This window comes from Aulonocara stuartgranti (assembly GCF_965226115.1).
Source record: "Aulonocara stuartgranti genome assembly, chromosome: 15".
Classification (NCBI taxonomy): domain Eukaryota; kingdom Metazoa; phylum Chordata; class Actinopteri; order Cichliformes; family Cichlidae; genus Aulonocara; species Aulonocara stuartgranti.
The window spans coordinates 37,268,424-37,281,522 of record NC_138951.1 but is presented as its reverse complement, the minus strand read 5'-3'; the positions used below and the strand labels follow the sequence as shown (position 1 = coordinate 37,281,522).

The 13,099-nt window shown below is 38.3% G+C and overlaps 2 protein-coding genes across 2 annotated transcripts in view; one reads left to right on the top strand and one right to left on the bottom strand.

Moving 5' to 3' along the window:
- nr5a2 (nuclear receptor subfamily 5, group A, member 2) overlaps positions 1 to 2,450 on the top strand; it is a 65,499-nt gene extending 63,049 nt beyond the window's left edge. The window contains exon 7 of the mRNA XM_082504681.1: positions 2,197 to 2,450. Within this exon, the coding sequence (XP_082360807.1) occupies positions 2,197 to 2,444 (248 nt within the window). The 3' untranslated portion in view covers positions 2,445 to 2,450. The remainder of the gene's footprint in view (positions 1 to 2,196) is intronic.
- Positions 2,451 to 7,033: 4,583 nt separating this feature from the next.
- The window catches only part of LOC309688742 (adhesion G protein-coupled receptor D2), a gene marked incomplete at its 3' end in the record, with an annotated part of 94,513 nt that continues 88,447 nt past the window's right edge, over positions 7,034 to 13,099 (bottom strand). The window contains exon 25 of the mRNA XM_082504679.1: positions 7,034 to 7,171. Coding sequence (XP_082360805.1) covers positions 7,034 to 7,171 — 138 coding nt within the window. The remainder of the gene's footprint in view (positions 7,172 to 13,099) is intronic.

Genomic DNA, 13,099 nt, shown 5'->3' with positions numbered 1-13,099 from the left:
GCCCAAAAAGATCTTGATTATACTAAACAGAATTTTCTATTTAAATTTGATTGTGTTAAATTTGATGTATGCGTGGTATTTAGTGTTTGGAGAGGATGGCTAGCAGTAAAGCTACACTCATTCTGTAACAGAAGTTATTAGACACATAGTGTGTTCAGGAAAAAGTTAGTTTTCAGTGATTTTTTTAATACTATAATGACATATGACTTAAAATTCAAATATGTCTATTCTATAAAAAAAATTCCTGTAGGGTCAGTTTTGTTTCCTTTATGCTGACAAACTTTAATTTAATAAAATATAAATGTATTTGTCTATTGATTTCTCAAAAAAAAGACTCTTATTTGAAGAGATGTAGCTATGCCCATCTGTTGTCCATGGATATGTACAGCAATGCCACAGATGTTGAGTCCTTTAAAAAATGCTCAGTGTAATTCTTTTTTTGTAGTGCATGCTCAAAACATAACTTAACAGTCAACTTGATATAAACAACAAAAATCCAAAACAGTAGTACTTTCAGTGATTTCTGCATTTTTTTCCCAAACTTTCTGAGTGACTCTGAAACTTTTAAACGTTTAAATTGTTTCATTTGTAGATATTCTTTTTTTTAAAGAAGAAGACTTTTCTCCTTGTTGACCTGCGTAGGACGTCTATGTGGAAACGCTTAAAGCACACTCGACAGTCTACTGGGCTGGCTTATGTAAGGCTACATAAAGGCCTCTCTGAGGTGTTGGTGGTGTGAAAGACGGTGCTGGAGTCTGAGTGGGGTCAGACAGCTGAGTGGCAGCAGGAAAAAGCACATGTCATGTTTGTTTGGAGGCTCCTTTGTCACAGGCCACACCCCTCCCCCTTTTCCTGCCCTCCTCTTGGCCTTATTTAGCCCCCCGCCGTGTCATTCAGAGGTCAGGGTGAGCATCAACACAGTACATGCTGGCACACACACAAGCAACACAAGAACAGGCAGACACACACATACACATACAGATTGCAATAGCATGGTAGAGTGCATCATAGATGGAAGTGCCTTGAAGGACCTGCTTCTCATTCTCTAGACCTCATTAGCTGCTGATTTATCTCCCCCTCCTTCCTCCTAATGCTCTAGGTGGGTGGATGGGGCACATGTGTGCGTGAGTAAGTTTGTATGTGTGTGGGAAGAGGGTACTGTGTGAGAAAGAAAGAAATATTATGTGTATTTCCATGGATTAGTGCGGGTGTGTGTGCGTGTGTGTGTGTTTGAGAGATTAAGTCGGAAGGGTGGTATATTTTAGTGTGTGCGTGTGTGCTGGTCCAACTATACACAGACTCTGTCATTCTACATTAGCCCACTGTGAGCACACTCGACCTGGGGTCAAACAGATTAATAAAAGATCACACACGCACACACAGAGCTGCTACCTGATTAAATATTCTGCAGCCCCTGTGCTTCATAATCATGACAAGTACACACAGCGCTCTGGTTCACCATTATCCATTTAGCAAATTTTTTTGTCTTGTCTTGCAATAATCTGCTTAAACCCCCAGTGAGCTTATTATTGTCAAGGAAAAGTGCTTATAGCTGCGCAGAAAGGTAGGGTTTTAGAGAGATGCAAAATGTATTTTGCACAAGGAATTAATGGTGAAAAAAGGGGTTTTCCTTTGAGATGGATTCCTGCACATGATGTCTACTCTTTTATTTAAAGTTAGCATTATTATTCATCAGATTGATGCTTTTGCAAACTTTTATCTGCACATTTAAAAAAATAAAATAAGTGGGACAAATTGTTTTGATCCTAAACAAAAGTGTGGTGAAAGCGTTAGGTTAAGGAGCAGCTCTGGTGCTAATACGACTACAACTCTCCCCTGCATAATTCATGGGCTCTTGGGGAATTTGTGTCTCAGGAGAAGAACCTTCTTTTTTTGTTGCCTTTACCTGACTCCCTCTGCACTGTAGTCCCAGAAGATGATAAAGAGGAAAAAACAAGAGGAGGGAGGGATACGTCAACATGGAGTGCCAGATTTTGAGCAACGTGAAAATATACAATAACCAAAGAACTAATCTGTGTGTCTGTAATATGAACCCTGTGGATTTTTTTTAAAAGTGAAACAGCGTCTTTGAGTGTGGGTAACCTTGGTTTCGAGTTCCCTCACCTGTTCTCACGCTGACCCACATTTCCTGTGGAGCCTGACTTTAACTAACCTTTCTCTTCCTCCTTCCCGTAGATGTGAAGAACCTGGAGAATTTTCACCTGGTCGAGAGCGTCCAGGAGCAGGTCAATGCAGCGCTGCTGGACTACGTCATGTGTAACTACCCGCAGCAAACGGACAAGTTTGGCCAGCTGCTCCTTCGGCTACCCGAGATACGAGCCATCAGCCTGCAAGCCGAAGAATACCTTTACTACAAACACCTGAACGGCGACGTGCCCTGCAACAACCTGCTTATTGAAATGCTGCACGCCAAAAGAGCTTAGGAAGCGACTTTCCTACCCGCAGTGCAGCTGTGCAGTTTTGCAGCAGTCCAGAAACTCCAAATAATGCTTTCACCAAAACCAAACCTCCAGCTCACACTTGACTATGTGGTGACCTAGAGGATGGGGAGCAGTTTTATCGAGCTCTTTTTTGTGTGTGTGTGTGGTTCAAGTTACAACTTGAAGTGGACGAACACGTGCACAGAGACTCATAACGTGCACAGACAAACAGCATTTGGATCCCTTTATTGTAGAAAGAAAAAAAAACACAATAAAAACTCTAAAAAGGAGTCACTTTTCCTCAACCACAGACAGAAAAAGACGATGCTGAAAGGAAGAAAGATAAAAAAGACAACCACTTGAAGCAGAATCTGCATTTGACTGTACAAGATGATTTCTGATCATCTGCACAAGCAAGACTATCAGACTGTCAGACTGCAACTTTAAGAATTCAAGAGCCCACAAATGTTTTAGTGCTGGTAATGCCATTGAGAGGCTTTCTGTGCTGACAAAAAGGGGAAGCTGAATAACACTGCCCATCTTTAAAAGAGCTTTGTGACTACAGCGGTGGCTTGTTTTGGTCAATGATTCTCTTGTGCGCTCTATCAATAAAACTGGCTTTTAGTTGTTGTTTGGTACTGTAAGGGCAAAATGACAAGCTGTCAACCAGGCAAGAGACTCTCAGCTACCATCACGTCTGTTTTTTGTTGTTTTGTTTTTTTTTAACTCACAAAAAAAACGAGTGGCAGCTTGACTGAACTGAAAGGGGAGAACTGAAAGTTGAAAAATAAAATTCTAATTTGTTAGCGAACAAAATGCTAAATGGGTGAATAAGAAGAAGACGTCTTTTTTTCTCTTGTAATTGAAGTCATTTGCTCCTCATGGTCGCCATGCAGTTCTCCTTTCTTATTCCATCTCTCCATGTTATGTTAGACTATGTACCTCAGAAAGACCAGTGTTAAATAAATTCAATTAACTAATGTCAGCTTAAATTGTATTTATAGCCCTGTTTCCCGCAAAAAAACAAACAAACAAGCAAACAAAAAAAACCCTGTCCTTTTTAATATTTCACTAAAACTGGAACAAAACAAAATGTGGTTCTGGAGACGGAGAAGGAACGATCCTGCCTTTGTCCGAAAAGACCAAAGCCTGCTGCAGAACAGATGAAGGAAATGACAAATACCTTAATAATCAGTATTATAAGAGAAAAAAACATTGTGATGTCACAGTTATGTGAGTCTTGCCTTATTTCATTACCATGCTAGCTAACCGTGCAGATGTGAATGAAAATATGTACAAATATATAAATATATATATATATAAATATATATATATAAAAAGTATTAATGTTGTAAAAATAAAAAAAAAAGAATAATTCAGCAGTTGTTTACATTCATGTGGTCAAATGGGAGAGAACTGTGATGAAGCATAAATTGCAAAGCAATGATTTCCTAAAAAAAAAAAAAAAAAAGAAAGAAAAAAAGAAATTAATGAGAAAAAAAGATCCTTCTGGTTTGCTTTCTTTGGTGTGTGTATAGTGTTTTATTTTTTTATTTGTTTTGAGCAGTACTTAAATTATGTCGTGAGACACTAAAATCAAGGAGGAATCACACTTAAAATATTAATTTCTGTGTCTGCTGGCATTCAAACATTTGTTTTATTTGGGGGGGTTTTTTAAGCATTGATGTCTGTGTAAGACTTCCTTTTCGCTTCCGACCTTTTTATTTGTAAAAGCCTTTTGCTTTTTTCTGTTTGTTTTTTATTTACAGTGCTTTGACATTTTTGATGTATAGTATGTCACTGGTTACGCTTAATAATGAAGATAATTTATTGCGTCGCTATATTTCCATCTATGTGTTACATGACGTAAGGTGTCCACGCCGAAATAAATTTGTTTACTGTAGCATGTTCTTGTTTCGTTTCCATAAGTAGTTCGACAATGCAGGTCTGGAGCAAAAATAACAGGCTTTCCAATAAAAAAGAGAAAAAGAAAAGAAGAAAAAAAGAAAAATAAGACAAAAGAAAGAAAGAAAAATCACAAGTTTTCAGTCTTTTAAATGTTCATGCAAGTCTGTACATTGAAACAAGTATTGTGTTTAAGTGAGTAGGTGTGAAAGACGTCTGTGCCACGTTAGTTTTACTTATTCACATCCTGCATCATTGTTCTGTCCAGTTTGCTCTTATACCAAAGACTGCATCTTTCCCCTGTGAGCTGTGACTTCTATTATTGTGTCCCAAGTTAAGAAAAGCAGCTTTAAAAAAACAACAACAAAAAAACACAGCAGCCTAAATTATTCTCTTGCCAAGTTTCCCCATATGTATAGTAGTTGTTTATCACAATTTCCCTCCCACATCAACCTGTGGTGTGTGTGTTTTTTATCTTTAAAGCATTTTGTTAATAAGTCATCGAATGAGCTAAAGTCTTTCAGCGGCATGTTTAATGTACAGAAAAGTCATTAAGTTATTTCTGAATCCGATCATTACTTTTGTGTTCTGGTCACACAATCTTACCTCTCATTCACGTTCTCAAAGTCAGTGTTTAGGTTCTGCAGGTGCCTTGGACTTCACGTACAGTTAGGTCCATAATTTGTTGGACAAAGGTGCAATTTTTGTAATTTCTGTACACAACAGTATAGATTTTAAATCAAACAATCGAGGACTGATTAAAGTGCAGACTTTCATCTTTAATTCAAGGAGTTTAACAAAAGTTTTGCATTAACTGATTATGACTTATGGCCATTTTTATACAAAGAACCCCATTTTCAGAGGCTCAAAATTATTTGAACAAGCTAACAGTTCAAATGCAAGGATTGTTTTTAATATGTGGATGAAAATCTTTTGCAGTGAACGAATGCTTGAAGTCTTGAACCAATGGACTTCCTTCCACCTACGAGATGCTCTGAAGGCCTTTTACTCCATCGACCTTCAGTTTTGTGGCATTATTCTGAATCGAAACAAAGACTAAAGCCCAAATTCATCCTGCTACTTCTGCCACATCCTGCTCAGCAGTCACATCATCAATAAACGCTATGGACCCAGTTTCACTGCCACCCATACATAACCATGCCATAACAACAGATAGCATGAGCTGTTTCTTGCCTTCTCCATACTTATCTCTTCCCATCATTCTGGTACAAGCAAAACTTGGTTTCATCTCTTTAAATATTTTTTACAGTGTGCAGGTCTTTAAGATGTTTTCTGAAAGAGTCTCATCCGGCCTTCTCATTCCTGACTGTAACCAGTGGTTTGCACCTTGTTGTAAACCCTCCGTGTTTCCATTCGTTCTGGGGTCTCTTGATAATACAAGTATTCATGACTTTTTTAGATGAAAAGTTATTTTTATTATTTAATGTGAAAAAAAATGCTGTCACTGAGTGGGTCAGTGCATTCACTCTTTTTAAGAATGAACCAGACTGTTGATTTGAACACTGCTAAAGTTGTTGCTATCTCTCACTGCACTGAAACAAATTCTAATGAAAAGCTATAAAACACAAATTCAACACACTTAAACTTTAGATATTATGTCTGGTTCATTTGCCATAAAATAACAAAGGAACAGGCGTCACCTCTCTGTGTAGCTGTGTGTCAGTCATTAAAGCTTGAGCCTCTGTAAATAGGAGACTATTAAAAATAGTTGTAATTCTTAAACAGTAAATGCAAATCTTTTGTTAAAGACCTTGAATTAAAGCTGAAAGCATGCACTTCAGTCACATCTTTATCCTGCGATTTAAAATCCACAATAAACCTACGGACCTAATTGTAACATACAGTGAAATCCACAACTCATGTAGGCAACACAAGCTACTAATGTGGCAATGCATAAGTCCTGCTTTTTACTGCATGTTTGTTGTATCATCACTGCAGTCCTGCTCCAACACCTAAGACAATTATGTTTGAAGATATTCAAATAAATGGTCTGAGGAAGTGTTTCTGGTAGCTTGCCAGTGAGAAGTTATCATAAATGGTGTAAATCCCACCTGTTTGCTTCACAACACATTTTTGTAGAACACGTAGTGATTGTGAAACAGACTTGTACACAAGATTCAAACAACAACTACTTTTGTGTGTTATATGCTCATGTGCACTGTCAACAGATGGAGACAAAAAAATCTAAATGCTATTTCCTTTCTGCTTTGGCTTTTTTCACCCTTTTGCTGACATTTTGAACACTTCCATCACTTCCAGGTCCTGGAGTTTCTCTCAATGGGGCTAACTGAGTTTTTTCTCATATCTCAATAAATAATTCTTATGCTTATAACACCAGGTTCTCACTCCCTCTGCACACTAATGCTGCCCACTTCCACTTCATTTGTTATTTCAGGGAAATTATGTGTATGATTGCAACGTGAGTACCTGTAGCAATGAGAAATAATTACATTGTTTTCCTGGAGAAAAAAGACAAACATATTTAAAATCATTATGTACACATCATTAATTGTTCAGTTTAGATCATAACCGTACATATATACATGAGGCGATATGTTATTATCCAAGGCATCGTAAAGGAAGTACAAATCAAGGACAATTTGGGGGGGGGGGGGCAGATAAATGTCAAATAAGAAGTACAGAAACACCAAAAACATCATGACAGATCAGTCTATGTGGACAAGATCGTAGCTTTTCTGAGGTGTAGGGCTGCGAGGGAAACAGGAAGCTGAAAACTCGAGGTCCATGGGAACATGAAGACTGCAGCCAGGTGGCAAGGCATTCACTTCTGAAGCAGGCAGCTCCTAAATGAAGGAGAGGGATGGGTAAGTGGGAAATTTCAAGTAACTTTAGGGAAGCACTACTTATCTATACTGTAACAATGCAACACAAATGGTAACTCTCGTTTCATGCTGGGAGGAGGATGAAGTACAGTATCTAGTGCTTTGTCACTGAAGTCAGTAAAAAATGGTGGAAGAGCCCCACTATTAAATTACTGTTGTTACAACATTTGCAACAATTTTTAACAATATTACGAACGGATGCAATCGCCAATCATTTCTAACTATTGTGTGCAGTAAAACGTTTTAAAATGAAACCCTTTAGTGAGTGACTGAAAGAACGTTAATTAAGGTCTACAGTTGAGGTCTCAAAGTCAAATACAGAGTTTTATATCAGAAGCGATTAAACTGTAAAAAGCTGTCCTGCTCAACAGCCTTCAGCAGCACAATATTCACATTAAAGCATGATTTTACTGTTACAATGTGAATCTAGACAAGAGGTTGATAAATGATCTAAAGAGCTGTACTTTGGCAGCAAGTGTAATTTTGTGCAAATACTCATCCTTTTTATATTTGCCTTTAACTCTCCACACGACATGATCTGCCACGAGTTTGATCCACCTTACAGTTCTCTCTGCCTTCTAGCCAACCTTTCTCTCTCCCCATCCCTCTCTTAGGTTCATTAATCTCTTCTCATGTTTTCTTAAAGACACATACATAATTTCTAAACTGAAGAAGAAGAAGTTGTTGAACAGTCACTAGTCCTTTTCTACATTTTTAGAAAATAAAAAATTCAGCAACAAAGCCAAGAGGTTTCTTAAGAGCCTTTTGTAAATACCAAACTTTTAACAGGCTATTAGTTTTCATTTCTTCCTACGATGCAACTGATACGAGGGATCATTTAATTGCTGAGGCAGTAAAGATAATACGGTCTGTGTTCACACGCAGCATTAAGGATGCTGGTCACAGATGAGCAAGCGGCCAGCTCGATTCCCCTCACACAGCATTGCAATCCTCACTTGGAGCTTGGCTTTCAGTGCTTGGCCTCCTGTCTGTAAACGTGTTAAACCTGCTTTCACTCGCCCTGAATTTGTATAAATAATGTATATACATTTATCCACAGACTCTAACAAGTGCAGCCTCAGGTGAAAATACTCAGAAATGCATGCTATGTGCATCCCCAAAGGTGGACATCAGCTCCAAACCAACCAACTCAAAAGATAACCACACAGAGAGCAAGGAAAAAAAATACAAATGAATAACTTGCCAAAAGCAACACACACATACAGTTTTTTTTTTTTGTTTTTGTTAAATCTCTCTCACACACAGTGCTGTCAGTTTCTAAACAAGTTTTCCTTTCCGTCACACAAACAGCCCCAAGTTGTGTCTGCTAGTGTTATGTGAAGCTTTTAAACTCTGGAACCACATCACTCGAATTTACCGAGATGCGCTTGTATGTTTCCCTGTATTGTCAAGCACAGTCAAAGAGAAAGAGATTGAGGGCACGAGGAGAGAAAAAAAAGAAAGAAATAAAGAAAGAGAGAAAGAAAGCTATTGGATGGGTTCCAAGATTGCAAGAAAATGAGCAACTGAATGCTGGAATAAGCAAATTTGATATTCAGTCCAGTTTCAGGCAGGCCCGGAGGCTCGACAGGCCGGAGACAAGCACAACTACTAAATAAAATTAATCAGTGAGTTTACGAGAGAGCTGAACTTTTACTGTTTGTTCGGTCTTAATTATTTGTCTTTATTAAAAACAAATAATGACAGCTGTGAGTTTGAATGAAATATCTACAGCCACATGTACCGACTCAGTCATTGTATATCATTAGACCAAAAGTAGGCAGCAGTTTACCCTCTTATCAGAAACTTTGCATTTTACTACTGGAGCAACTGGGGGGGAAAAGCCCCCTTCCAGACCCTCGGCTTCTTCCCCCAATTTACTCCCTGTAAAGTAGTTCTGGCAGTAACAATACATCAAAGGGAAATAAAAATCAACTTACTTTGACCATTGAAAAAGACTTTTTGGCACATTTGTACCATCTTAAATTCTGAGTACAACGTTGTGTGACGTTAACCTTTTTAACCTTTCCCTTTTATCCAACCAGGGTTGCCTGATTATCGGTGCAAAAGCAGAGCACAAAGACATTTTAAGTTTAAAATGAACCAAAGAGCAAAAGAAAAACCCTCCCCAAAAAAGGTCACGAAAGCCGATATTAGCTTTTTATATATTCACCTCATATAAGAAGAAAGGGAGTTCTTACATGTTAAAGACTGTTCAAAAAGTTAAGGGGAAAGGTTTTATTGATCACTTATATTTATTCATATCCTTCAACACTAAAACATAAAAAACAAAGAGGATAAAAAAGGAAACAACTCTTTAGAGAGGCAATTAGCCTACGTTGCAATCACTTACGCCAAACAGCGACTGGAGGAGCCATTGTTTGGCGGCCTGATGGACAAACTTTAAAAATGTAAAGACCAAATTAATAGGCAAGTACTGTTAAAGGGAACACTCACAATTATTATGCAAAAGCCTCACTGTGGCATGCAAAACAAATACACTAAGGTTTGGAGATGGAATGGTTCGAAGGCCGCTGCCGTTTCATTTCAAAGCATGCATTATACATCATTGTGCATAAAGAGGAAGCCTACAGCATTATGATGTTTTTTCCACGATGATTATCCTTTATTAGTCATTAAAAAGAGATCAGGAGAGAGAGAGGAAAAAAATACAACTTTTAAGCACCTGAACCTCGCTGCCAGCATTCCATTAATTGCCTGCACAATGGGGAGAGCCTTTGGAGATTTTTCAATTTCAAAAAATGAGGAGCATGCATTCAGTCGTGCTCATGTTATACCGGCACTTAAATCCTACAGAGCTCACATAAAAAAGGACTCAAGGTTGCATCCGATTGAAAGCCTCCAACTACAGCCACTTTAGAAATCCATTTAGCAAGCGGGGGGTTAGAACATCTAATTCAAACAGAGTCGCCCTGTTAAAACAGTTGCACCAATGTCTTTTAAAAACACACACACACTTTCAGGCACACACTTTTCTCCTGTGTTTGCTTGGCTCCATTGTAAGCAAGATGAACCTGGCACACAGAGAGATGGCAAGACACAAAGAATTAATCATGCCAGACCTCAGCCAAGTGGCGAAGGTGAATGCTGGTGAAAAACTACATGTGGAATCTTGACCTTTGCGTGAACATTATCAAAAAGAGTCCTCTATGGGAGCTACAAAAGAGGTATGTGGCATCTGTAATGACATGACAACCTGAATATCACAACACTGTTCCTCTTCTGCAGAGTTCTGGGTAAAGCGACTGTTTTCCTATGAAAAATCCAGACAAATATGTATGTTTTTGCTATGACCTCCTAGCATTTCTTAGTGAGACAGACTAAAGATGATTAAAATAATAATAATATCAACAAATAAAAACTGAAATAAAAAAAATAAAAAAAACTGAAAAAGGAGCGAGAAGAAAATTGTACTTGCTGTACATAGATGTTTTTTTAACCTGTCTGATAATTTTGCACAGTGGATTCTTGGGCCATTTCGGGTGATTGTAATTTACATTTTTACTTTGAACACCCCTCGGATAGTTGTGGTCCCTACAATATGCCTGGAAACATGCTGACATGTCACAGCTGAGTCAGTGTGACGTGTGCAGTAGCCTTTGCTCTGTAAAACTATAAATCTGTGTGTGACTTACACGTTGCAGTTTGGCTATCCATGTTCAAGCAACAATCCCCATCTGTCCCTCAGTCTACAGTCTGTCTCTGCACTCCCAGTTCTGGTGCAGCTGTTTTCTGACTGGTGGTTACGCAGTTTTATTATATTTCAACATTTCTTCTACCCGCTGCTGTTTTCTGATGGTCTTCTGGTAATTGTGACTGCGTCATGATTGTGGTTGCCACCTAACATATCATACTGTATGCTGCATCTAACAACAGAGCTTTCGAAATGCTAGTCAATTTTCCAAACAAAGATAATAAATTTCTGTGGCATAATACGCCAATTTCTAAGGTAGTAAACAAAAGTAAGGCTGCTTACAATTACCAATGACTGGACTGTGCCAGAGAAAAAAATCAAGGTAAAAAAATTGTCTGCATGAGTGCTGAAAAAAAGCATGCGTCTGGTAAATTAAAAAATGTTCATCATAGCCTGAGATCCCGCTCTAATGGCCAGGAACGTTCCTCTACGTGGAAGTAGGCTCAGTTTATAACAGAGGATTATAAATCTAGCACAAAGGTAAGGAAATATGTTTTTGGTTTTTGTTCTAACAATGGTTCTTGGCAATAGATTTTATACTGCTTATTTTCCTGTGGGTTAGCAGCAGAGTTGAGTATGTGGGTTGTGCCCATAAAAAGTTGCCAAATTTTCTCTGCCAATGCCAAATAGCTTATTCTGCTACTGACTCTTGTTTTGTTTATTGGGTTGAATGACTGAAGTCTGAAGAAATAAGACATATTGGCAATGTAACAATTTATTCATTCAGCAAACAGGAGCTTGTGAAAATAGCATGTGGAAGAACCATACACAGCCACAACAGCCCAGCACCTCGTCCTCACATGCTGATCACCAGCTCTCTGTGCTTTGAGAGGCTTCAGTGGTGACAAGCCTTGTTTTATCAGTGAGGGAGATGCCAAATGATTGATTGAGTGGCCACTCTATTCATAGGTTTGTTCTGGGGCCCTCGTTTATTAGCACAACAATGGCAAAGGACAGAGGGGAGAAAAAAATATATATACATATATACACACACACACAAAAGGCTAATCAGGAGGCGACATCGAAACAAAAGGGTAATGAGACACAGGTGAGGATAATCAAGACAATGAGACAAGCCAATGGAAGTAGAACTAGCACAATACCCATGAGACAATTAATTGCAAAAATAAAACAGGAAGTGATAAACAATAGCTATATAGAGAAACATAGACACATGAATAAACTCAACACAGGAGGCAAAGGAAACATGGAGGGGACAAATAAGCTCTAAGCACACACATTGTTAAGTCCCTCTGCAGGCCCTAATCTCTTTGCAGTGGCAGTGCAAGACTTTTCAGCTGTTGCTAATTGACCACACCTAGTCAGGTGTGGATAAAGGCAAACCTGAGGCAGGCTTTCATGGAGGCACACTAGTCTTTGTCTTAGTGGTACCAGCTATTTTAGCTAATTTGTTACAGAATTTAAAATAAAACCCTCTTCTCGTGTTAGTTTCCATATTTATGTTTCAGCTTTTGAGCCGGGTTGTAACACACAAAGTAACTGAAACAAGCAAGAGCTAAAGGAACAGAATAAAAAACAGAACGGCAGAATATAAAACCGACACTAAACAAGACAAAGTATCAAGAAACCATAAGAAACCAGGTAGTGCCTAATAAAAATGCTGGAACAGACCATCTACTCTTTAAAAACAGCAAAATGTATTAGAAAAACAGGTTCAAAATTCTTTGCTCATTTATTAATCTTCAAGTTGGGCAGGGTGGTGGTCACACATCCAAAGATGTGAGGGACATTTTAGTCCCTCAAGCCCAGCAATAGCCTTGAGCTGGGGACCATTGTCATATTTGCACAGACACTTTTTACAATGTAAACATGCACTATGCTTGAGATATAGTTTATTATAATCCCAGAGGATTTATTTCTGTGGACAGCAAAACAATGGACAAAAAAGCATTCTTCTTCCATCAAAACAACTTGAGAGTTCGGAGGCTTGGTGTAACACAAATGAAGAATGTGCACCATAACTCAAAAAGTACTGTTTATTTTAGCATACAGCACCAAAAATACAAGACTCTGCTTAAATTTATCATGTGTTTGTCTCTATCTCTACTAACATGTGTTTTCACAGACAGATTTAGCCCTTCTCTAGACATACAACTACAGGTCTGTTGGTGAAATCAATATCAAAACCCTTTAGAAGCCTGAATCAAGCAGAA